A 26243-nucleotide genomic window follows, 5' to 3' on the forward strand; every position below is an offset into this window, starting at 1 on the left:
TGTGTGTGTGTAGTGTGTATGAGGGGGTTGCCTAATCTGTGCCATTGACACTGCAGCAGCACTAGCAGTCCTGTTGCTGCTGTTCCGCAGGTCCACACACCTTATGCTCGCAGCAACGCTGACACACCTGTTAGGCCACAGACACAGAAATGGAACAGCTCAATTTGGGTCCCTTCATTTCAGCAAGTTGAGCCCTGTCATAAAGCCACTGCTTACTGTGCACCAGAACTTTGCCATAGGATGCTTATGCATGCCCTCTATATCTGCATTATTCAGCAGAATGAGATCATTATTTATGACAAAATGTAAATCTAATAATAATAATAATAATAATACATTTTATTTGTAACGCATTTTACATTTTCTAGAAATCTCAAAGTGCTACAGGATAAGATCTAATGCTTGGTGGTATATGATCAGTATATTGCATGCATGTTATGGCCACATACATTATACTCATACAATATTGGTTAATAAATGTTGGTTGCCCCCGGTAGGACTGGCTGACTGAGAGCGCCCGGCTGATCGCCAAGTCCGGCAGCACGGTGGAGTGGGTGACCCCTCTGGGCTTGCCCATCGTGCAGCCGTACCACCGCATCAGGAACCAGATGGTGAGTACTGACCGCAGCGCCACGGCATCACACTGAGTGCCACACCGGCAGAATTAGACCCGAGTCAGACCCAACCAGATTGATAAACGTGTTTTGTGTTCGGTATATGCAGTGAAGGCATTTTTTGTGTTTGTTTATTGAACTGTTCAGCGTTGTTGGGTATTGATAATGTATGTATGTATAAGTCGACACGGACACCACAGCAGCCTGCCTATTAATAGTCTGTGGCTGAACAGTTTTCCAATGAAGGCGTCGGCATGGCGACAGAGCTGTTTGAGGTTTGCGGTTTCCCCTCTGATCCGGAGTCCAGACCACAACGCTCTCCTGTCGCCGTCAGCGACCACTGAGGAGCCACACAGCGGCGGCTTTGGCTGAAGAAGCCAAAAGGCAGCCGCTGTGCCCCCTGCGTGCCCCCAAACACACACACACACACACACTAACGCTCACAATCACACTACCTCCCACACCACTTCCCCTTCCTCTTGACCTAAATTAAAAGAGCCTCCACAGCCTTTTTGTGGAAAGGTCCTCCTTTGCCGACGGGACCATAAGAATGGCACTTGCCAGCTCACTTTCTCTCTTGCTCTCACTGTCACACACACACACACACACACACACACGCACGCACGCACATACGCACGCACACACATATCCAAACATACATTTATAGGCATACTGTATGTGCATGCACACACACACACACACACACACACACACACACACACACACACACACACACACACACACACACACACACACACACACACACACACACACACACACACACACACACACTGGGCTCATCACCACCCCTCTGCTGCCCTCTCCTCCTCTCGGCGTCTGTCAGAAGGCATTAGGCGGGTGCGGAGAGCACAGCGGTGGTGCTGCGGTGGACGGCTGGTCGGGAGGCCGAGTGGAGCGAGAGAGCGACGGGGCTGCGGCTCGCGCCACTCCTGCAGAGAGCAGCTGGTAGCACGTCTGTGTCTATACCCGAGCCCCCCCCCCACCCCCCAAACAACACCTCCGCCCCCTCGCTCAGCACCCAGCATGCGCCTCGGTGGAGCTCCACATCCATGAGAGGGAGGGAGGGAGGGAGGGAGGGAGGGAAAGAGAGAGAAAGGGATACAGAGAGTTTTAAGACAGCAGGAGTTATGCACAGATGCGAGGTGCTGCTGAGTTTTGGAATAGGCAAAACTGGAGTTTGTGTGCCTGTGTGTCTCTGTGTGCGATTAAATGTACTGGTGTGATGCCAGTGCTGGGTTATCTATGAAGAAGTGTGTATGAGTCCATGTGTATTATTAGAAATTGTGTGTGTGTGTGTGTGTGTAGGTTATCTGAGGAGAGAAGTGCATGTGTGTGTGTGTGTGTGTGTGTGTGTGTTCATTCATTTGAGTGTGAGCTCATGTGAGAAGTGCTCCTCTCTCTGCCCCTTGTTTGAGCGGGCTTGTAAACAAAAGCCCACATTTCCATTGCAAATCAAACCGCAAGATTTGCTGCACTTGGCTGAGTCCTGCTCTAAGGCGTGTGTGTGTGCGTGTGCGTGTGCATGTGCGTGCGTGTGTGTGCGTGCGTGTGTGTGTGCGTGTGTGTGTGTGTGTGTGTGCGTGTGTGCGTGTGTGCGCGCGCACTTTTAGTGTGGATAAGTATTAGAGCATACTGTTGTTAAATGAAGGATATGGCAGACAAATGTATTTGATGCCCAGGAGCTGGCTCTGAATGCTAACATAGAACTTGGTGCTATGCCTCACCGGTCCTCCTCTTAGCCTCAGGAAACACACACACACACACACACACACACACACACACACGTATACCACCCTTTCTCTCTAGTTCCCTTCCCCTCTGTTCCTCTGCTTCCCTCTCTCCTCTCCTCTCCTTTCCTTTTCTCTATCCTCATTCCCCTTCTCTTCTCTTCTCCTCTCTCCCCCTCTCCTCTCCCCCACCCTCCCAGGGTCCAGTGTCGTGCCACAGGCCTTTTCACAGCCCTGTCCCCCCCAGGCCCTGTGGGCTGGTCCTTTGTAAGTAATGCTTAATGGCCCCCTAATGGCAGGAGTGACGCTCTGCCCACCTCCTCGCCACGGCCCCCCCCCCACCAGCCTCACACCCGCCGACAGCCGCGCTGCTGACGCAGATGCCGTAGTGGCGGAGTGTGTGGGGGGGGGGGGGGGGCTGAGCGTCTCCTCCACTTCCCTTTGCTCCACTCTGCTTTGGTTATGATCATCACGGGGGTGATGGGACGTGACAAGGACACAGAGACAGAGGATCTGAGAGCTCAGGGCTTTTACATCAGAATGTTGCAGGCCAGCACACAGGTGGACTAGCGCACTGCTCCAGTTTGTCTCGGTGTGGCATTTTGTTGTCAAATAGATGCATTTTGGTGATGTACTCGAAGTGATGTTGAAGTTATCCTTACATTTCCACTCGGTTTCCTGAGCAGTTAGTACGAACAACAGGTGTGTTAATCACCTCTTCTCATAATTATCTAATTGAAATTGAGGATTAATCATATCATACACTACTGTTTAAAAACGTTGCATAATATGACTTCAAATACCACACCTCCACAATGCCCAGTTATTGTCTGTTTTGTTATTTTCTTGTGTGAGACGTCTAGAGCCTCTTGGGATCAGCGGGATGCTTTTCAATAAGTCCCTTCATGCAGTGCTGGTCAATTTGGAATTCAATTAAAGGCGGCCATAGGGGGCATCTTCTGGTTTGAGCTGATTATTAAGGAGCCCTTGACACCACCAAGCTTATTATTCCTCCTAATCGCCAGCCATAATTGTCCTTCCAAGATGCGATAATGAGAAAATACTGCATCCCATTACTGTCTCAATAGTCACTCATCGGGTGAGGCTTTTATGTCAGTGGGGTGTATTGTGAAAAGGAAACTAGGGGAAGACATTGAGCATCTATGTATCTCTAAAGTCATGTTCAAGTTGATTATCCATCTGTATTATCAACATGTACGCTGTGTGCTGTGGCTCTTGCTACATGTGCTTGGTTTTATGTGAAGGGTGGTGTGTTTTATATAAACTGGCCAGTATGTAGGCTGTCCATTGCAGTGTGGCTGGGTTATCCTCGTCCTGCCCAGTGAATGTTGGGTCATTACTTTTTATTGGACTTTTATGGAATTTCTGATGAAGGCCCTCATAAATCAGAGTGCCACGTCTCCTCATGAATTCTTCACCACTTTAATCGCTTTTAATCATGGCCCCTCTGCCGCCCCACCTCAGCGTCCACCTCAGCGTGCACTTCAGCCTCAACAGCCGCCAGCGCTCCTTACGGCGCTCCCCAAAAGCAGGAGGGCCCTGTGGCGCAACTGGATACAGGGCCTGTACCATATTTGGGTCCAGGTGCCCATGGGGACCCGGGTTCGGGTCTGACCGGGGTCATTTCCCGATCCCACCCCATCTCTTTCTCCCATTCACTTCCTGTCAGTCTCTCACTATCCTATCAAAATAAAGGCAATAAAAAACAGTCCCAAAAGTATACTTAAAAAAAAAACAAGAGCCACCAGATGGCCATCACCTGGAAAGCAGTCACCAGTGTCCCCACATCAGCATCTACCGTCTACCGTAATTTCCTGCCTATTAACTGAGGTTTATTAGCCTGACGAGCCAGACCCACATCAAGATGTAGGGTCTGGGAACTCACCATTCGCAGTGCTCAATCCGAGGGGCGGGATAAACGGTTGTCTTTCAAATTCCCTCTGCCCGCAATAGGATAGCGCTACAACTCATAAGTCCCATGCGTTTTCCCACCAGCGGAGCTAGTTGATAAAAAAAAAACGTAACTTGTGTCACGCTGTTCGCCAGCAGCAGCATCCATCTTTATGCCATCATTATGTTAAGCCCGCCCACCGACTCTATACACGATGTGATTGGCCTGATCGAATTACATTTTTTGCCACTAGGGTGCGTCTAGATTTCTAGGCTAGAGGTTTATACATTCGTTTTGCAAAATTTCTTCAGCTATGAGGTTAATACATGGGGGGAACTATACATGCAAATCCATTTCTTCTCTTTTCATTCTTCACTTTGTTTATGTGTGTACCGTTTGCCAGTTCAGTTTCAAGTTATGAAAGTGGTCAATGCATGTTTTTCGTTAAGCATGCATTTTCCACCAGCTTCAGTTCTAGCTCTGTCGTGCAAATGAAGAATGCACAAGCAGACAGGTTAGAGGAAACAGGGGTTGGAGGCCTGCCCTCTGCGGTCGGTGGATTTTGGATGCTTCTGGAGCAAATCACAGGCCTGGTTTGATGGCCCTTGGCATGTTCCAGCTCCGATAATGAAGAGCAGAGTGCAAACGCTTACTTGGCTGGGAATGGAGCGGAGTGGATCGGTGTATCTCTGAACAGGTTGTTTGTCATCAGATGGGCTATGTTTGCCTTCAGGTGGATGGAAGGGATAGGGCTGTGAGCATTCGCACACACACCTCATCTATCCTCATGCACACAAACACACATACCTACACACATACCTACACACATACCTACACCTACACACACACACACACACACACACACACACACACACACACACACACACACACACAAATACACGAACCGTCTCCACTAGTGAGCCAACTTGGCTCATCAGTGTGGCTGTATTCCCACATCAATTGCTGGCGTTGTCTGAGCCAGGAGTGTGCACGGCCCCTGGGGTCAAGGGCTGGGGCGTGGCCTGTAAACCACCTCTCCATCTGGAGTGTCAGGGCTCCTCAGCGCCTCCGCTTCTATTTTTAGTCCTCTTCACTTCTCAAGAGGACCTCCCCCTCTGCCAAGCCTTGGGGTGGTGTTGGTAGGGGTTTGACGGCCGCATGTTTTTGTGTGTGTGTGTGTGTGTGAGTGAGATGAGGGAGATTTGTAGGGAGAAGGAGGATAGAGGAGGGGGCTGTGGGGGTCTCTCTCTCTCTCTCTCTCTCTCTCTCTCCGTCTTCGCGTCTCCCCTGAAAATGTCAGGGACGAGCAGATTAATGCGCCAGCCGTCGGGGCCCGTATTAATCAGTGGTCCAGTCCAGTTCCCCCCAGACAGCACGTCCGCACATCACATCGCACCCTCCATCCCCGCCCGCCACCAATCACAATCGGACCATCAGATCCCAGCCCCCGATAGCACCTTTTCATTTCTACGCCCCCACCCCCACCACCCTTTGATGTAGTGTTGCCGTCGTGCCAGTGTAATAGCTGGCTCGTTCGCTCCCACCCGTGCTCTATATTTATACCTGCGAGAGGGGGTATAAATAGAGCCTTATTTATTTCTCTGCCGGTGCGTGCGAGACTTGTTTACACGTGAGCCGTGTATCTGAGCGCTGTCTGGGGGGGCGATGGCAGCGGTGGTTGGGGGGAGTGAGCGCTGTCTGGGGGGGAGATGGCAGCGGTGGTTGGGGGGAGATGGCAGCGGTGTTTGGGGGAGGGGGGGGGGGGGTGGTGTGTGAGCGGCGGCTGCTGTCTGGCTTAATGATGTCTCTGACACCTCTGACCTGGCAGTATTTGTGGCCGTCCAGATGCTTGATGTCGCTGTTGATTCCAGGAGGGTGTTCAGACGTGCGTTAGTGGGAGAGCTAACACTGGTTGGTTGGTCTATAGCGTCTACATCTTTATGATTGCAAGGCCTTAACAGTCTGTTTTCAGGTTGATGCCTTTGTGGCAGTTTGCGTGTGTGGGTGAGTGTGTGTGGGCGTGTGCGTGCGTGGATGTGTGTAATTGATTGCGTGCCTGCTTATTTATACTCATGTGTGTATATGTGATTTTTTTGAGTGTGTGTGTGTGTGATTGTGGATGTGTGCCTGTTTGTACCTGTGTGTGTGTGTGTGTGTGTGTGTCAGTTTCTGCTTGTGCGAGCACAGCTCAAGGGGGGCTGCCAGCACCCGTAGCCTGCACCCTGGCTGATTAGCATAGCATCAGAATGTGGCGGGGCACTCGAGCCGGAGCTGCTTAACAGCAGGCGCTGGAAGCGAGACTGGGATGAGAGGCAGACAGCTGGCCTCTGATGTGTGTGTGTGTGTCTGTGTGTGTGGGTGTAGGGGTTGTGTGTAGGGGGCGTGTGTGTGTGGGTGTAAGGGTTGTGTGTAGGGGGCGTGTGTGTGTGTGTGTGTGTGTGTGTGTGTGTAAGAGAGAGAGAGAGAGCAAAAAGGCCCTGTGCATATGCATGAGAGGATGCTCTGCTAAGGCGTGATTGATTGTGATTGAAACTGTGAACACAAAGACAAAAATATGATCAGCGTCACTTCAAGCCGTCGCACGAATTCCTAATGTATTTGTCCTGATCGAGTTAGCCTCAAACGAGAGCCCTTGCTGTTTTCTCCGAAAAACTCCTCAGCCTCCTGCAAATTCTTCCTTTGACTGAATGTCGTCAGTAATGCTTCAAGGGCCAAGGAGAAAGTACTGTCTGGTGTTAAGTCAAAACGTCACCTTCGCGTATCCTCCCCCGAGGGGGAAGGTTCCAAAAAAAAAAAGGTGCTTCAGAAGACGAAGGCAGCAGGAGTCGCTGAGCGATTTGACAAGACCGAGGTCACCTCCGCCCTTTAATACAATCTGCCTGCCTGCCCTCATCAATTCCCCAAACTTCTCCTCCTCCTTCCAATGGGAAATGGGACACTAATTAGGAAGAGGAGGGCGAATGAGGAAGATGAAGCACTCGTTCGCTGCACGCCTCTCTACTGTAAGTAAACAAAAGGCGCAGGAAGAGACAGAGAAGGAGAAGCAGTTTAATCAGTGACTGCGTCGCCCCGGTCCCTGGCTGATTGGAAGAGGAAATTGCGCCTGAGACCAGACCCTGGGATGCACATCAATAAGCCTGACTAATGCGATTGTATGGGGCTAATCAGATTGGTGGGTCACTTTTTGTTAGGTTACATTGTTCAGTAAGTGTGGAAGGTGGGTGTATCAGGTTCAATCTGAAGCGGGTGTGTGTCAGGGAGAGGATGGGAGGATGCAAAGAGTAAGAGATGAAGAGGGAGGAAGTGCTGGTTGTTTTTGTTTTTCGAGCACGAGAGAAACACTTAAGGTGTCCTTTTTGCAAGGGGAATCAGAGCTCTCCAGAGAGCAACACCATTGTAAGCCAAAGCCAGTACAGTTGAACTGCCTGCACCCAGAGGACAACAATCCCAGCTGAAACACCTCACCAAGCATTTAATTGTCCCCCCTCCCTCCCTTCCACACACACACACACACACACACACTCACACACACACAAACAGTGATCTCTCTCTGCGACTGGTTTCATTTTCTAGCCTCAGCTGAGGTCAAAACAACACTCTTAAAAACATTCCCATCAGAGCTGCAGTGGGTGAAGCGTTCGATAAGCTCAGCGCTTCCTGGGTAGCATAGAGCGAAGAAATAAGCAGCAGACTCTTGCCTTGCTCGCTCAGGCCATCTCATTTTTTCATACGAATAGATTGTGAAATAATAAATGCTGTCGGAGTCTCAAGGACGCCCTGGGGGGGAAAGACGGCGAAAAGGTCAGCGGTGGTATTGTCCCTCCGGGGGGCTCTGAATAATTAGACAGTGTTTTACCTAATCCCCAGAGTCGCAGACAGGAGCAATCAATAACCGAGTGGCAGCTTCGCCAGAGTGGCTGCAGCTTTGAGAATCTTGTTTCTGAGCAGCACCCTGGCAGTCCCAGAGCTCAGAGCAGGCCTCAGTGCAGCACTGTCGGGGCTGTGTTTGAGTAATGCCTCCATCCGCCCAACTCAAATATCTGCAAGCTAAGCTTCTGTTTGAGTTGTGAAGATCTTTTACATCATGTCACTAGATGGCATGCACTTTCTTACTGGGGACAAGCTGGCCTGAAATTAATAGTTTCGTTCAAGATTTGTAATAAAGGAGATTGAATTCACAACTGGCTTATATAGCAGCCGATTGATGATGCAGGAGATTTGCCCTCAGATTGCTTAGGATAAGAAAATGGATGGCACAAAATCATTTTGTAAATTGATTACGTTTCGCTTGTTTAACTTTGTTTGATTATCTTTGCTTTTCCTTCATTTCAAATTGCTCTGCCTCAAGTCTGTTCTGGTGAATCTAATTGAGCTATCTGCCATCTTGATTGACCCGGCTCACTTTCCTAAATGTCTGTTCCTTGGGTGGAAATATCCTCCATGGCAGATACAGGCAGGAACTGACCATTATTATGCTTCTATTTGAGGAACGAGTTGTGTTTTGCAATAAATCATTCTGACCTTCAGGGTGACCCGAGGCAATTGACTGAAAGCCTCTTCATTTTGGAACATGCACACAGAGCTGGATGGATGGATACATCAGCCTGACTGCAGAAGATCTGTGCACGCTTGTTTACCAACAGAATACTGAACAGAATTTGCAGCCCTCTCTTCAAGGTCCTCTGCTGATTCTTATTCCCTGTGGTCAACTCAAATTCAAACTCTCCACTCAAATATAGTTATTGAGCAAACTGACACCCAGTAGTTTAAGCAGAAGGACAGAACCCATGCTGAAGATCTGACTTGGCCCTTTATTTTGTATGTTTTGCATTTCGTTGTTTCATGATGATGAGAAGTGCGTCTGTCATGACTCGAGCTGTCAGGAAGATAGAAGGCAGTGGACGGCATACATGTCAAGTAATGTGTTCGCTGACAAGTACAAGGAAGGGCTGATCCCTATTGTTCAAAGCCACACTTATCGCTGGTTGAGATAACAGCTGTTTGCGATGCACACATTAGGCATCATGCCAGGGTGGCAGGCTCTCCCACTGAAAGATGGCTGTCTTGGTCCCAAGCAGTGCTGCACTGTCCAGCATGAGTGTTTGACTCTATAGTGATAAGATTGTGCCATTACGTAACTGTACATGCAGATGGCATCCATGTTAAAGGTGCTCTAAGCGATGCCCCACGTTTTTTAAGGCTAAAACATTTTTTGTCACTTACAGCAAACATTACCTCACCATCCGCCAGAATACACTGTAAAAAATCTCTTTGGACAGCCCAGGCTCCAAAAACGGCAACAAAAACAACCTAGGCAAACCTAGCCCATAAAAACATAAACTGTTCCAGCAAATCACAGACAAGATGCTAGTTTAGGAGAGTTTCAATTGCACGGGAGGGACGGGGAGGAAGTAGCGAGCTAGCTCTCTGTTTTGTTTGAATGACAACAGAAGTGACGTTACCCAGCACTGCTTAGAGCACCTTTAAAGAAGCTATGTGGAATTCTGTAGGCTTACAGTTGTCTTGAACATCGTCTTCTATGAGCTGCATTGTATTTGATACAGCGGTGCAACGTGGTATTACAAGAAAGCCATCGCTAGCTGGTTTGCATGCTAACTTCAGTGGATATTAGGACAACATCGAGCATATGTGTTTTTTGACATATCAAAATGGTCGTTCCGTCACATTCTGTTGCTGTTGCTAAGTAATTTCTGTGTGTTTTAAACAAAACAAAAACAAAACTCTGCATAGCACCTTTAACACAGAAAGCACAAGGGGTTCTTTGACTAGTGAGGGGGCAGAGGGGAAAAATCTCCCCTATAGGGGAGTCGAAGGATAGCACTCCATGACCTCTCCTTTGGGATTACCAGTGGTCTTTCCTATGCTGCCTTGGGAGGAGACTACCAGGAAGAGGATGGAGCCTACCTCATTAGCCGCGCTAACTCCATACATTATGCAATGACATGGTTGATTGGAATTCCCTGTGGGAATGCTTTGAATCGCAACTTTGTTTATCAGTCCTAATGCCCTGCAATATGCAGCAGGGTTTTCGGATGCCCTTTAGTGTTGTTAATGTCATTATGTCCTTACTTGTATCCTTACTTCATTGTCTGTCTTATTAAGAACTGAATTCCTGAATTCCTGAAATTTCCAGTTGCAGCTCTATACTAGATGGCCTGGACTGAAATGAAATAAATGAGCAGAAGTGCAGTTGAGGCTTATCAATCTCAAATGCACCCCAGGTTCAGGCTCTTTGCAACAACAGCCGGAGCTGTGTTTGTGGTATATCATTACCTCTCTCGTGTATTAGCCATGTGTCTTAATTGTGCAGCGGGGAGCAGGTGATCAGGCGCTCTATCTGACCTCCACCAGCCTCCACCCTTTTCTGTGCTCCACCTCAGTCACAGCTGTCGTCTAATTGTCCTAAATGGTGCTATTATTAATGGAGCCTAATAGTTTCATCAATCACTCTGATTAATGGGCACCTGTGGTCAGCATTCTTGTCAAGTCATCCCTCTCCGGACAGACCCAGAGAACACACACGATTGCCCTGGATCATCCATGTGGACCCAGAGCCCTGTGTCTCTTCATAAAGGTGACCCCAGCTGATCAGTCACATGTGAGCGAGGACTCCGGTTCTTCCCACATGGGCATCCTTAGTCCTTAGGATTTTTGTGTATACGTACAGGCTCTGTGCGCTAGCTGACTTGAAGTCGGGAAACCAGTTTCCTGTCCGTTGACATGACTGTCAACGAAGCACCTGAAGAGGAGTGCTTCAGCTGTACCAAAACGTGTGCTCACTGAATATCATTCCCTCCTTATTTTGTGCAGCCACTGCGAGTAGGCTGGCGTTTTCAGGAAAAAGGTGGAAGCTGAAATCGCATTTATAACGACTTGAAGCCCAGCAGAATGGCACGCAACAGTACTAGAGCCACCCACGGACATGAAGACTCACATACATTGTATTTCTTACGTTTTCGTACAACTAAAGCACTCATCTCCAGGTGCTTGTTGACAGCCATGTCAACAAACAGGAAACTGGTTTGCCGACTTCAAGTGAGCTAGTGCACAGAGCCCATTAGGGTGCGTGGTGGAGCAGTGGGAAGCGGTCAGTCCCAGATACCTGACAATGCGATTACCTACAGCTTTGGACCTTTACTTTCACAGCCTCCGTATACAGGCACCGACATGAGTGCGGTGCACTCCACTTTTGACGTTAGATTACAATAGATTCCTCGCACACCACCACCGAACCCTTTCACTGCCGCGCTGTGGATTACGACTCAGTCCTATTTTTTTCTTTTGGCGCCACTTAATAAAATCTGTTGTTCCTCAAATATTTGTCAATAAAAACGTTCAGCACTGATGTGCATGGGCAAGTGACAGAAGGTGACGCCACACTCATGTCGGTGCCTATACATGCAGATCTCAGCTCAACCATCACCCAACTTTCCACACAGTCACTCCTGAGTAGGCTCACACAGGGCCCAGACTCAGGCTTCCCACGGGGCTGGCTACCTGGCCTTCCACTCTGTGGACCACCTCCAGGAGCTGTCACTGCGCCTCCATAGTCCCCATCTCCCCAGCCATCTCGCCTCACTTGTCCCTGATGCTGTTCTCCTCCTGGTGCCCTAATGCATGGCTTTGCCCCAGTTTTTTTATGCTGTCACCTTGAGCTCACCTGGGTGTTTTTCCACTTGCTGTGTAAAGGTTTGTGTGTGTCTGTGTATGTGAATAGCGTGAGTGTGTGTTTGTGTGTGTGTGTGTGTGTGTGTGTTTGTGCGTGTGTACAGGTGAGTTGGAGAGCATTGGAGAGTGTAGCTTCATGATTTGTTTTGTATAGATGTTTGTGTTTGTGTTGTTTGATGTTGGTATGCAAGCATGTGTGATTTCAGGGTTTCTGCGAGGTCTTAAAAGAGTAGGCCTTAAATTGTCTTAAATACATTTGAATTTATTTACAATTGTAGGCCTTAAAAAGTAAAAATGCGTTAAAATATTCTTTAAAAAGTCTTACATTTAACCTTTTGAAATCCTGGATTGCGAGTGAGTATGATTTGTGTGTGTGTGAGTATGATTTGTTGTGTACAGGTGTGTGTGTGTGTGTGTGTGTGTGTGTGTGTGTGTGTGTGTGTGTGTGTGTGTGTGTGTGTGTGTGAGAGAGAGAGAGAGAGAGAGATAGAGAGAGAGAGAGAGAGAGAGAGAGAGAGAGAGAGAGAGAGTGTGTATGTGTGTGTGTGTATACGAGTATGATTTGTTGAGTACAGGTGTGTGTTTGTCTGTGTGTGTGTGTGCGTGCGTCCGTGTGTGTGTGGTGAGTAAGGCTTTCGAGGGACTCAGAGGGACTAATCTCCTCAGTAATGGGTTCCAGGGGCCCAGGGGTCTGACAGGTCGGATGCGTGTGCTAGTCACTCACACAGGAGTAATGGTTCCTCCAGAGTCCCCTATTCCACTCACACGGTCACACTCATCTCCAGCAGAGTCAAATCACCCCAGCCCCAGCCGCATCCCCACTCCCTCCCTCTCTCCCTCACTCCCTTCCTCGCCTTCTCGCCTCTTCAGGAACTCTCCAATTTACCGACGCCCCTGAAAAACCTTTTGTGTGGGGAGGGCAGCAAGCCCAGTATATCAAAAACAGTGCCCTTTCCCATTACAAATTCTGTCACAATTTGTCTTTACTTGAGAGACTCAGATCGATGTGGAGCACTTGTAGGTCAATAAGGTGTATTAGGAGAGACAATGGGATTGATTTGGATTTTTGGCAATTTATTTAATATGGGTGACGCAAACCTAGAACATGCATGTGCTTGAAACTCATTCACCTCTTTGTCTCTGGGTCATAGAAATAGATTATTATTGTGCCCTGGAGAAAAGAAAAGGAAGTGTTTTCATTTTTGTGATTTATACTGATTAAAATGGCTTTTAGGCGTTTGTGTAGGTGACCAATGTCCATTGGTTTCACTTCCACTAACTAGTCTGTTAATAAGTGACCCTCAGGCCCTGCTCCTCCCATCTCAATTGTTATTATGACTATTACAATAATGCTTAATGTAGGCTTTCCCGACTTCATTTAAAACTATTATTTTAACTGATATAGTGTTCATATACTGTAAGTCTCTTTGGACATAAGCGTCTGCCAAATACCATAACCATATCGTAACTCCCCCAATTATCACCACTTTTGTTCGGAAATTCTAAAACAACGATGTTTTTTAACACTTCAAAAAAAACATTTGCTAAATGAACCTTACATTTTTCAGTAGCCATAGGTGTGTAGATTTGAACAAAATCTGGTTTGGTTGTTAACGGTAGCATTTACTGCCTGAAATATCCGATTTTGCCGTTATAGTGCTGGCCTGATGGGTCCCCTATTTACGCCGCTTCAACAGCACATGAACGGTTAGACCGAGAATTCTCGTCATGAAATTAAAATTCCACTGGAGCTCCAAGCGGATGTGTACACGCAGCCTTACAACACTGTTTACAGCTCTTCGAGTCACAGTAAAATGTCATTTTTGGTACATAGCTAATTTAGATACACCTATGATGTGGGTGCTTGCGTTTCTTTAGGAATTCGCCGTCTTGGTTTGTATAGAAATGGATATTAAGTGACACATACACGCAAGACGGCAGAAATACGGGACCGACGGTAATAGGGGGAGTTCCGATAATAATAAACCATGGCCAACCTAAAGCCTTAGCCTTTTCTAGGCTTCAGCGTGAAGCCAACACTCCAGAATGTGTACATTCTTTTGAGAAACAGACAACAGACAACAGCCTGTGAATCTTTGAATCTATTCATGCGTAGCATGTCGAGGCCATGTTTCACCAGACTGTTTTGTTGGATTATTTATTTGTTTGTTTGTTTGTTTGTCTAACTTATGTACCTCTGTTCCCTCTCCTCTCCCACAGCTGAAGAGCAACATCCAGTTCCTGAGCCTGCAGATTAGCCATGATGCTAGCCAGTAAGTGCCTCTCCGCTTATCTTGCATTCCCTCTGAAGTCTGAAGGCCTTCATCTCCCCCGCTCTGAGTGGCCTTGGCCTCTCACCATTACATTTGAACGTCACATGACTTGCATTCTTTCAACCTCACTGCCTATCAAGTGGAGAGTTGATCAGATAGCTCAAAATAGAACCACATCGTAAAGGGCATTGTTGAGGATAGACATTTCTGTATAGCATATAGAATATCCTTGGTGATTTACTGATGGATCCATAAAGCACCTTCACAAGAAATAAGATGAAAAAAGAAGATGAGATAGTCAACTGGATTTTATTTTCAGTCCTCATGAATGCATGTTGCAGCTTAAAGTAATGGTGTCTCAAGTCCCCTATCCTCCTTAATAGTTGTCAAACTGGCATGTTCCTATTCTCCCATGTCCTCTGTCGGGTAATTGTGGCCAGATATAAACCACTGCAACAAGATCTGCTCTGAAAAGACGGATGTCCACCTGTCTACTAGTCTCTGAGCCATCAAGAGGATGCCTGACCTCTCAACTCTATATTGAAGCACACACCTAATGATCCTTGACCCCCAGTGCTCTAGAGCACGGCGTGCTAGCAGAGGCTTCTCTTGTCTGTTTGCGACGCCGCTGATCATCGCCGAAAGGGTGCGAGAGCACGGAAGCCTCAGCTGGAGGCTGGCATTTGTGCTGAAATGTCACTGGTGAATGTGCAGTGTCATTTACACTGGAGAGCCCAAGCCCAGCATACCAGATGAGACGAGACAAGAGATGTGCGCTAAGATTTGCTTTAGTAGGCTGCTGACAGTGCCTCACTGCATTGCGTTATAATTCACTTTTACCCTTTTTTTTCTTTGGAAATGTGCAGTTTTGTGTTATTTTTCTTTCTGATTCAGTCCTTGAACAGTACTGCGTTCAATAATTTAAGGAGGCCTCTTTTAAATTGAGTTCCCATCGTCAGCTAGCATCTTGTGCTGAAATAAAGGCTTCATCTCTGTGTCGGTTTTACGAAGCGATGCACCTACAGCTGGTGGAATCCCTGCAGAGACCAGCCGCGTCGTACCACGCCTTTGCTCGCCGCCACTCAGCATAAATGGTTCATCCTCCCGACAATCCTGAGAATAGCTCCGTCAAGCAGACAACCTCCGAGACATCTCCCCCGACATTAGTTCTGACCCCTTGTACTGTATGTATTTACTGACCTAGAAAAGTCACTTTCACACAAAACTGTTAATTTATTACACCTTAATAAACTCCCTCTTTATTTTAGTAGTCTCACATGCTAAGCTTCAACCAGTTAGCATCACCGGTGAGCTGAGCTGACTCATGATGGTGACTGATGGAAAAAACTGACACTAGTCCCGAGTGGGCCAGTGACTAGCTAACCAACTTTCCCGACATGCTCTTTTACTCCCCAGACCAGCGGGCCATTGCTTATGTTGAGCCCTGCACAAGGTGTCTCGCCGAATCTCACCAACATTATCCAGTCCCATTTGGTGTGGTGTGGAGTGATTATAGAGCACTTATGACGGGAGTCAGTCTCTCACATGCTGATACGGGGGGGCTGTCAGGGGCCTCAGATAGGCGCCGGCCATCACGGGAATGGCTAAGACAGGAATCACATTAGCAGGTGGCGTGGTGCCGACAGGGGGAGAAAGAACCCCACCCCACCCCCCTTCCCTCGAAACAGCACGCCAGCCGACGACCAGTCTGAGAGCCCTGGGCTGGATGACAGCTGTCCCTGCATCCCCTTGACATCGCTCCCCTGCATTCGGCTGACTTAAATGAATACCAAAAAGCCTGGAGTCACATCGAAGTGTTGGGAATGCAGCCTCCGCAGCCCATCCCATCCCCACTCCCACACTCCCAACACCACACTCCCACCCCACACCCACCCCACACTAGCCTACCCCACACTCCCCCTCCCCTCCGGAAGTTGCTGCTGTCCTTCCCACTGTCAAAAGCTGTAGCCGCGCTGTCGCATGAGATGTGTGGGGATGTTCTCCAAGCACGCAACCTCACAGCTTGCCGCAGCACTAACAAAGGCACCCGCAGATGCAAACAAGCACACAATTTCCATCCCACGCAGGAGAGGTGCCGTGCCCGCCAGGCTGTGGGGACTGAATGAAAATGTCTTTATTAAGATTTGCCCAAAAGCCATCAGATGTTATTAGTTCGCTGTTGTGTCCCTATTTTTCATAGACAGCTCCTAGATACGGGGCTTCCAACCAGGAAAAAATGATGTCTTTGGAAAACCTCCCCGATGTTAACCAGAGATATCCTTAAGTGTTGCCAGAGCTGATTTCACACATTGCTCTAAAACACGTTGGCGTCACTCACTGCCCCCCTGGAGAGCGAGGCGGCTTCTCCGTCGCCTCCCCTGCTCTGGTGAACGATTGCTCCTCTCAGCTCTGGCCTGCCTCCCCATCACACAGGGGAGCAGAGGTGATCCCCGAATGGGCGACTGGAGCCCAGTCCATTAACCCAGCCCTGTGTGCTCCACCTCCATTACAAGCCACTCGGGGGGGGGTTGGGGTGTTTGGCCCAGATCCAGGGTATCCGTGACCTACCTAGGTGATGCTAAGCTCATCAAATAAATAGATAAATATAACTTTAAAGGATATTTAATGATGCGCATTTGTGCAGAAAATACATAATGTATCATTACGCAGCATCGGATTTAATTAACATGCCACCAAAGCGAGGGGGACATCTTTATTTTCGGCTCATTTGCTGTGAAGTGTGTGCTATTGATTGGAGTTTAATCCAATATGGTTGGCAGTGTGAAGCATGTCCTCTGCGTGTCCACTCACCTTTAAGCACGTATTGGCTGCATTCATCACTCTAATGTGGGCAGTGGGTCTGTGTTGTTGGCGTGTGGTTATTAATGTAGCTTGGTCGCAGCCATACAGTGATGCATGAGACCCAGCTCTACAGATAGAGAGAGAGAGGGAGGAGGGGGGTGAGGGGTACAGGGTTGGCCCAAGCCTTAATTAGGTCCTATGTGTCTTGTGCTGTGCAACAGGGCTTTGGGTAACTCGCTTTCTCCTCTTATTTTTCTTTCTTATCTTTTTCTCTTTTTTCTTCCTCTTTCCTGCTCCTGCTCTCCTCTTTTTTTGTTTCCTTGTTTCTCCTCACCTCTCCAATTTTCTTGTCTCCTGTTTCACTTTTTTTTTGACGTTCCCCTGTCTCTCGCCTGACCGCTCCTCTCTCGCTCTCGGCTCCGTCCTCTCTCCACAGGAGGCCAGACACGGTGAAGCAGAAGAACGCCTTCCCTCCCAACTTCATCCACTCGCTGGACTCCACCCACATGATGCTGACGGCCCTCTACTGCTACAGGTACAGCACAGCACCAACCAAACAGCATGGCACAGCACAGCACTGCACAGCTCCACTGCTGCTCACTGAAAGACAGCCTAGTGGATTAATCAATCAGTTATTGACTAATAAATGAATCGCCAAATATTTTAATAATCGATTGATAAGTTTGTTGTCATTCTTTAAGGAAAATACATACAAATTATCTGATTGAAGCGTCTTAAACTTGAATATTTTCAGCTTTACTTGCTCTATCACAGTGAACTAAATTAAATAAAGAAAGAAAGAAAGAAACTAAATATCTTTGGGTGTTTGGACAAATCAAGGCATTTGAAGACATAATCTTGGGATTTGAAAAACAATAATGGATATTAATCTAAAAAATAATCGTCAGGTTAATCTACTATGCAAATAATCTGAACAGGATGTGGCCCAGGACGACAGCACATAAACAGTTTAACTTAACTGAACAGGGTGTTTTTCCAAGAATGCACTGAAATGACGAACTTGGATGAGTTAAAGTGTAATTCCGGAGTAATTTGAACCCAGGGTCTTTTTCACCAAGTCGAACACCCCCTCGAGAGCTAGATTACGTTGATTGAAGGAGTAACGAGTTTGACCAGCTTTAGCGTTTACAGGCCAAATGGCTAACAGTGCAAGTACTAAGGGCCCAAACCACTAATAATGCTCAAAATAGCACCACACTTCTGCAGTAGTATGAATAGGGTCCCTACTCCCTACACAAAAAACAAAGCGTTAACAACTTAGTAAGTGTACCGGGAGTTTCTTAAAAAGACTTACACTCCGGAATTACACTTTAACTCAAAGTAGATGGTAAACCTAAATGAAGAGCCCTATTGCTTTATGTTGGTTACGTTAGCCAAACCAATGGCCTTTTAGGAGGGAGGTTTATGTTCTTAGATAACTGACCCAGACATTGTTGTCATTAAACTGTGTACTTTGAATTCCCCCAGGCACAGTACATTCAGTACATTATTAACTGTGCTTGGGAGTAGAGGTCAGTGACCCCAGTAGCCGTAGAGTGAGGCACAGACAGGAAGTGACTGCTCCTTACCTGTGAAATTCCCTCCTGTTGTCTCTTCCAGTGCCGGCCTCACTTTTGTCTCCGTCCACGACTGCTTCTGGACACACGCGGTTACTGTCGACACCATGAACCAGGTATGCTAGCTAGAATACCCACGACTGTTTGTATTTTAACTCTCCTACGCCACCCCTTCCACCCCACCCCTTCTCACGTGTCTGTGCTCAGAATTCTCTGTGCCAATCATAATACTACCAAGAAATCTTGTCCTTCATTTTCCCGGAATAACACCACAGACGGATGCCTCTCTAGCTGACATGCTGTCATCTAATGCTGGAGCAGTTATTCATTACTCACAGGTCTGTCAGTCAAAGAAAGGCTTAGGCTGGGTACTCCAGGCTCTTTGAAACCCTACTCAAGTCTTTTTAAAAAGCAAAACATGGGTGGTGAGGTTAGCTTTACCACCTTTTTTTATTTATGGTCTTAAAAAAGGTTTGTTTATGTATCTGTTATCTAATATTCTAGAGTATTCTTGCTGAATCTAATATGGCCTTTTCTTAATTATTTGAACGATTGAACACAAAGGCTTTGTTGGGGCGTAACAATAAATATCTGGACCAGGACCACCCCCCCACACACACACACACGCACACACACACACACTCTGTCTCTCCCTCTCTCTCTCTCTCTCTCTCTCTCTCTCTCAAAGAGCGTGAGACACCGCAGGAAAGGTAGCAATGTGACAGGGAAGCAATGGACTGAGAAGTGTGCAGGTTAAGTTGTCAATTAGGAGGAAGTGGAGGAGTGAATATGGAGACTTACTCTCTCTCTCTCTCTCCCTCCCTCCCTCTTTCTCTCTCTCTTTCTTTTGTCCCTTCTCGTTTTGTTCTTGCCATTGGCAGGTTTGCAGGGAGCAGTTTGTGGCCTTGCACAGCCAGCCGATCCTGGAGGACCTGTCCAAGTTCCTGCTGGAGAAGTACTGCTCTGAGCATCCGTAAGTCCCCCCCACTCTCCCCACGCCGCTCCCAGAGGGCCCCCCAGCACCCAGACAGACTTACTTTATTAGAGAGCGGAGCGGAGCAGCACAGACTGTGTCCTGCTAGGATTCATAAATATGCATGCGATAACTCAGGGCAAGGGATGAGTCACTCATTTCTGAAAGAAATCACTTTCCAAGCAAAGACGGGTTCTGTAGCTCATTACAGCAAGGTGCTAAAAGACCAAGGTCATGTGTTTGATTGAAAGGGAGCACTCATGCTAAGAAAATGTCCTCAGAATGAATAGATGTACAGTAAATGTGGATTGCCCACGTATAGTATGCTGAGTGTTAGCAATTGGGTCAGTGGGGACAGTGCTTTTTAAAAGGTTTGCTCACGTTTCCTGAGGTATGTATCTCTGGGAATCAAAACTACTCTCCGCACACGCTTCGTTCAGTTATTTTGGAGAGCACATGGTGCCGGCATGCCCCTTCAGGTTCCACTCCACAAAATTGTATGAGCATTGATTCACAGGAGCAAATTAGTGCACCGTGCAATACATCTCTGTCAGATAACCAATCGCTCAGCAAATAATTGAATTGATTAATTGAAAAACAAGTACCACATACAGTGGTATTTTCTCATGTATGTGTCACATGTATAGGCAGCCTGGGCTCAGTCAGCTAGTGCAGGTGAATGGACGCACCGTCGGAAGCTCCCTCTGTCATTCTGACGGGGGTTTAATTGGGCCCCTAAGGTGGCCAGCATCTCCCTCCTGCGCAGGGATCCACCGAAGTCATTAGCCAGCCGAGGAGGCGCAGGGAGGAGGAGGAGGCGCAGCGCCTGGGGATGAAAGCCAACACCTCTGCCCTTCACCCAGGCGCTAGGAGCTGGAGCTGGAGAACTCGGGGGCCCAGTGGGCAGCTCAAAAGCACAGCTAAGCGTCTGCTCTAACTGCCCTCCTCTCCCTTTCAAATGAATTCAAACAGAGCCCGAGGAGTCTGACTCGCACCAGCGCACCATTCAAAACATCCTCCGCCCCTTCACAATTGTTTTCAATAGCAGCCTGAGGACAAATAAAAGATTTGAAAGCCGTCAGACTGTCTCCTAATGGTCTCTCTCTCTCTCTCTCTCTCTCTCTCTCTCTCTCTCTCTCTCTCTGTCTCTCTCTGTCTCTGTCTCTTTCTCTCTGATTGTTATGCAGGGGCGAACGGAAGAACAAGAAGTTTATGGAGTACTGGAGGATGATTCACCTCCTGGGCAGAGTGCCTCAGACAGGTGAGGGTGCTCCTGTTGTGTTGAGTGTTTTAGTGGGACAGGGAGGAGGCCTGAACATTTCTCAGCACCAGCATTGATTGACAGCTCATTAGTGTAAACATGGCTTTGGCTCTTTTGTATTTGCCTACAGTTCTTGTAGCTTGGCTTAGTATGCTGACAAAAAAAGGGCACTACTTTGGTCAATTTTTAAACTGTGGTGTGACTATGAGATAATGTTCATAGTTGTCTCAACTTCGGAAAGTCCACATTTATGATACCTAACCTTACTAAGATACAAGTGCCTTTAATCATCTTACTAAGTCCAGAAGTATTTGCCTGTGAGGTTTCTGACCTGTGGAAGTACTGTGTTGTAAGACTACCAGAGTAAGTCTCTCTCTCTCTCTCTCTCTCTCTCTCTCTCTCTCTCTCTCTCTCTCTCTCCACCCTTTCTTCAACTACAGTTGTAGAGATCAGAGCGTTCCCATCCGCTAACTTCTCGTACTTTAAATCCATTCTTTGCTGTACTGGCCTCACTGGCTGTACAAAGTGGTGTGAAGTGAACCAGTGTGTGTCTACTGTGTCAAAGCCTTGTTGCCGGTCAGGGCAGGTGAATGTGAGAGCTCAGCGCTGCTCGGCCCTGCTCCTCTACACTGGGAATAGGATGAAGTGGGGTTGGGTCGGGTCTTGCATTAGTATGCAGCCTCTCTCCACCACACTCTTCCTTCTGTCTGATTTCACCATTAATGAAATGGTCTCTGCCCAGACTGCCCTGCTGGAGGTGGTGTGTGTGTGTGTGTGTGTGTGTGTGTGTGTGTGTGTGTGTGTGTGTGTGTGTGTGTGTGTGTGTCTGAGAGAGAGACAGAGAGTGGGGGGGCACACTCATGTTTTGTGACCATGGTCCTAACATATAGATCTGGCCCTGCTGCACACACACACACTGTTCCTCTTAACTGAGATCAAGGGCATATAGAGCTCCCTCAAAGACAGCAGCTAAGGGATTTGGCCCACTCTCAGCACCCCCCCCCCCCCCCCCCCCATCACACACACACACACACAGCCCCATCACTCCACCCTCACCTGCATACAGATCACTGGCCACTAGGCCATGTTCATTCTTTTTACAACACTGAAACTAGCTTTGTAGTCTGTCAGCCATCACCTGAATTGATAAGGAAAATGTCAGAGGGGGATTTCAGTAAAGTCTGGCTATATTATCAGCAAATAGAACATTCGATTTTTCTTTTTGCAGTACTGAAAATGTCTTAACAGTCTGACAGCAGTCAGCTAAATAGATACTCTGAGAGAAGGAAAATGTCTGTGGGAGGAGTCCCCCCTAAATATGGTCATCCCTGATTCAGTCTTTTTTCTTTGGCTCAAGCTAGCTTTCTGTCCAACTTTCAGATGCAAACTTTGACCATTCGATTGGGAGATTGAAAAGCTTGAAAATTCACAGCTAGTGAAATGAAATGATTTGCTAGAAGGAGATGGATTAATTTCCGATGACTATGGCATGGCAGCAAGGTATAATGCTACAGTACTAAGGTTAATTGAAATGGATTGATTTGCATCAATTCACATTTCTTGTCATTTTATTAGGCTTTCTTTGTTAAAGTTGCCCTGACAAACTGTTCACAACATCTCCCTTGATTGAGAGAGTTTTTAATTTGCGTAATGCAAAAGATAGACGTGGATGTGTACAAGCTTCCATTTTCTTTAGCCAATATATTCCAAATAGATCCGTCAAATATGCAAATGATTTAAATGTAAACCCAGTGTGCCGTCACTCTGGTTGAGTGTGTGGTCCGACTGCCATACCAGTGACCCTGGCTGATTGGTGTCGTGGTCAAGCTGCAGGTGTGGTACCCATTAGACCAGAGATGCGTTCAAATTTGTGAAAGAGTGGCGAACGTTCGTGGTGAACATGTTCTCTTTGAACAGTGATTTGGTGTTAACATTCCATTGTAACGGTAATTGTTGCCTTTGTCAAATTCAAGTCCAGTTCCACTGTATGTTCGCGGAGAACTACCTCCTCAGACTGTATGCGATTGTTCGCAAACGTTCACCGAAAACTCAAGGCTAAGTGTTGGTGGGGTGAGTGTTGAGTGCCACACCCAGCCACTGCACAAGTCCTTTCATCCTCTCCAGCTGAATCTCCTCTAAACTCTCTCTGCCCCTCCAGCAGTGTTGAAATGCATAGCAGTAACTCCTGCAGTCTTCCTTCATGTCATATTCTCTCTCTTGTGTGTAGAGCTTTTTTCACACACAGGCACACACACACACACACACACACACACACACACACACACACACATCCTGTTAGTGTCATTGTCTCAAGATGTTCTGTGACTACGGTATGTCCTGGTTTATGGAGGGGATCCGTGGCCCAGCCGCACAAGTCCATCTCTAACGTAGCGATGAGGAGTTAGCGTCTATATTTCCCTGGCCAGTGGCCTCCGACTCTCTCCCTGCTTCATCTTCATCTCCTGTCACCCGCCCGCTCTGATGGAGCTGTCAGTGGAGTGCATGGATCTCCAAGACAAGGCCAGTCCCCAGTGTCAGTCTCAGTCTCAGCGTCAGCTCTCTCTCTCTCACACAGACGCCCGTGTGATTGAACTGGGCCCAGATTCAGCTGGAAAGACACCAGCAGTTTGTGGAGTCAAAAGAAGTGTGTGTGTGTGTGTGGGGGGGGGGGGGTCCAAGTGCAAGGAGACAGTTAAATGAGATGACTTACTGGCTAAGTAAATTTTTACAGTGCAAAAATAAGCCATCGAGAATTGCTGTGGGTAAAACAACAGGGACATTGTTTTTTTCCGTCATTGTCGTATTAGTGGTTGTTGTTTCGAAGCTAAAAGACTCCTCTCTTTCTGTAAGTTAAATGAGATGACTTACTGGCACAGTAAAGGGAATTCTTACAGTGCAAAAATAAGCGATCAAGAATTGCTGTGGGTAAAATAATTGTTTTTTTTCGCCAGTGTTGTATTACTGGTTGTTGTTTCGAAGCTAAAAGACTCCTCTCTTTCTCTCTCTTCCATGTAGGTGATTTCAATCTGGAGCATGTGAAGGAGTCCACATACTTCTTTAGCTGAGGGGTGAATGGAGCTGGATGAGTGTGAGAACCATGGCTGGGATGGACAGGGCAGTGGGCTCGTCTCCGATCAGGGAGCACACAGAGCCAAGTGTAAGCCTCACGGAGCAGGCGGACGCACAGAACCCAGTGCCTCAGAGAGGCAAGATGGCCACTGACTACTACCTTGGACTTCTGTATGATGGTCATAGTATCATTTCCTCAGAGACGTTGACGTGTGTCTTTTTATAAACATGTGTGTGAGTGTGTGTATGTGTGACTGATTAATCATGCTTTACGTGATGCGTACACACTCATATTGACAAACAGCTGCTGTTCTGGGAGTTTTTTTTTTGTTGTTTTTTTTCTTGTATCTGTCGATCTCCTTTAACCTCCCCATCATCACCCAAGCGTGAGCAGAGGCGGTGAGGAGTGTGTGTGTGTGTGTGTGTGTCTGTGTGTGTGTGTGTGTGTAGGCGGTGGGTGCGGTGCAAGCTTCAGGTGAGCTGGGGTGGTTTGGAGCCGGTGTGTGTGTGTGTGTGTGTGTGTGTGTGTGTGTGTGTGTGTAGCTGCGGTGCACCGGGCCGTGTGTGTGTGTGTGCGCTCCCCGCAGGACTGTGATCGGCTCGCCCCGGCGCTGCTGGCCGGCCGGGGCCGCGTGAAGCCCACTCCCATCGATCCGCAGCCGGCCGGAAGTCCAGTGCCCGTCCTGACATTTCCAGCGTGGAGCGGAGGCCTCCGGAGCACAGACTGACACTCCCACTCGCCAGTCTGTCCGTTAGCTACTCAGTCAGACGCACTGAAACTTCTGTGGACCTGTGAATAAGAAAGTTTGGACAGTCTGTGAAAACTCAAAACTGTAAGCACTTCAGTGGAAATATGGATACATATTTTATACATGTCATTTTTTTATGTTGAATTATACCATGGAGTTATATTTTGAAGTGGAATAATGTGTATGTTGATTGTAATGTATTGTACAAATTATACATTGTGTTAAAAGAATAAACCGTTCACAAAATCATTTAATCATTTAACAAAATCATCATCATTTAAAAAAAATAGTTTTGTAGTTTCTTTGCCACTAATGAGATTCAGGTGCACATCTGTTTCTTCAGTGGAGATCTATCAACATTATCTTTGCCAGTCTGTGATGCGTCCTTTCATCCTTCTACTTCACTCAGCTGTGAGGGGGGATGGTTTAATGCTGGTCTCTCAAGACCCTTTCCCTAACCTCTCCACGTATTAACTAATCAGCGTAAATGGCTGTGGGTGGGAGTTTCTCCACTGAGATGTTTACCTGCCCTTTGATAAGGACAACCCACTCAGCAATCAACCATTTCCAGCCCTGTGTGTGTGTGTGTGGGGGGGGGGGGTGTTGGTGCTTGCAGCATATATTAGCTTTCACTCTATCAGAAGAGGAGGAGGAGGAAGAACTCTCTTCTGTTGTTCCTGTGCTCAGTGAGTAAGCGAGTCGGATATTAGGAGTTTTAAGCTCTGCAATCAATATCACTGACTCATGCAGGTGCCAATCAGGATTGAACCACTGAGGGGGCCCTCCCACCCCACGCCCCCCCCTCCCCAGCCTGCGTCTGTGAAGGCGTTATGCATAAGAGACTGATGTTTGCTGCGTCAAACTACCCCCGTTGGTAGAACGAGGGGGGGGGGGGGGGGCTCTGAAGACGAGATTAAGTGGAGTCCAGTCAATGAAAGCCTGTGGATGCCGGTATTGCTTTTTTCCCCTCTAGAGTGAAGAACTGAACTATTTAATGGTGAGGAAAGAGCAGAGGAGTAGGCTCTGTGTGGGAGGCCCAAATAAAAAATAAAACGGGAAGAGCAGCAGAATGATGAGAGTAAACATCCTGAAGTGGATGTGGATGGAGCCAGCCAGCTATTGATTTTTCTGTCTGACTGAGAGGGGAGTCTTCCTCCCACCTAGCCACCCCCCATCAAAAACACAAGGGTGGGGTGAAAATGATGTGTCTGTATGCATCAAGTCAGAAGAGTGACAAACTGTAATGGAGGAGGAGAAACCTCAGCAGCCGAGTCCCTTGCATGGCTACACAAGTCATTCCCAGAAAATGGACCTGGCTGATTAGAGTTAGTGTGTGTGTGTGTGTGTGTGTGGGAGGGGGGGGGGGGTGTTTCTGCGCATGAATGTTGGCATTATATGTATGTGTGTGTGTGTGTGCCCTGCTTGCTCTCTGCTTCATGTCCTTGGTCCTCTGGGAGATGATTTTCTGTGCCCTTATTCTGCCTTCAAGAGCCCTTTTGTCTGCTACTCAGCAGACCTTTACCATGGTAATGACCATCTTTCTGTCACTCTCTCTCTCTCTTCTCTCTCCCTCTCG

General features: G+C 47.7%; 1 protein-coding gene across 1 annotated transcript in view; it reads left to right on the top strand.

Annotated features, from left to right (window-relative positions):
- Positions 1–24916, top strand: part of polrmt (polymerase (RNA) mitochondrial (DNA directed)) — a 55605-nt gene extending 30689 nt beyond the window's left edge. The window contains exons 16-22 of the mRNA XM_076278252.1: positions 498–611; positions 14184–14236; positions 17475–17573; positions 18659–18731; positions 19497–19588; positions 20776–20849; positions 23865–24916. Coding sequence (XP_076134367.1) covers positions 498–611; positions 14184–14236; positions 17475–17573; positions 18659–18731; positions 19497–19588; positions 20776–20849; positions 23865–23914 — 555 coding nt within the window. The 3' untranslated portion in view covers positions 23915–24916. The remainder of the gene's footprint in view (positions 1–497; positions 612–14183; positions 14237–17474; positions 17574–18658; positions 18732–19496; positions 19589–20775; positions 20850–23864) is intronic.
- The last annotated feature ends 1327 nt before the right edge of the window (positions 24917–26243 follow it).

The sequence above is a fragment of the Alosa pseudoharengus genome, unplaced genomic scaffold (genome assembly GCF_046254945.1).
Source record: "Alosa pseudoharengus isolate Yale_2024_CS ecotype anadromous, Long Island Sound unplaced genomic scaffold, YU_APseudo_1.1 YU_APseudo_1.1_scf_11, whole genome shotgun sequence".
Classification (NCBI taxonomy): Eukaryota; Metazoa; Chordata; class Actinopteri; order Clupeiformes; family Clupeidae; genus Alosa; species Alosa pseudoharengus.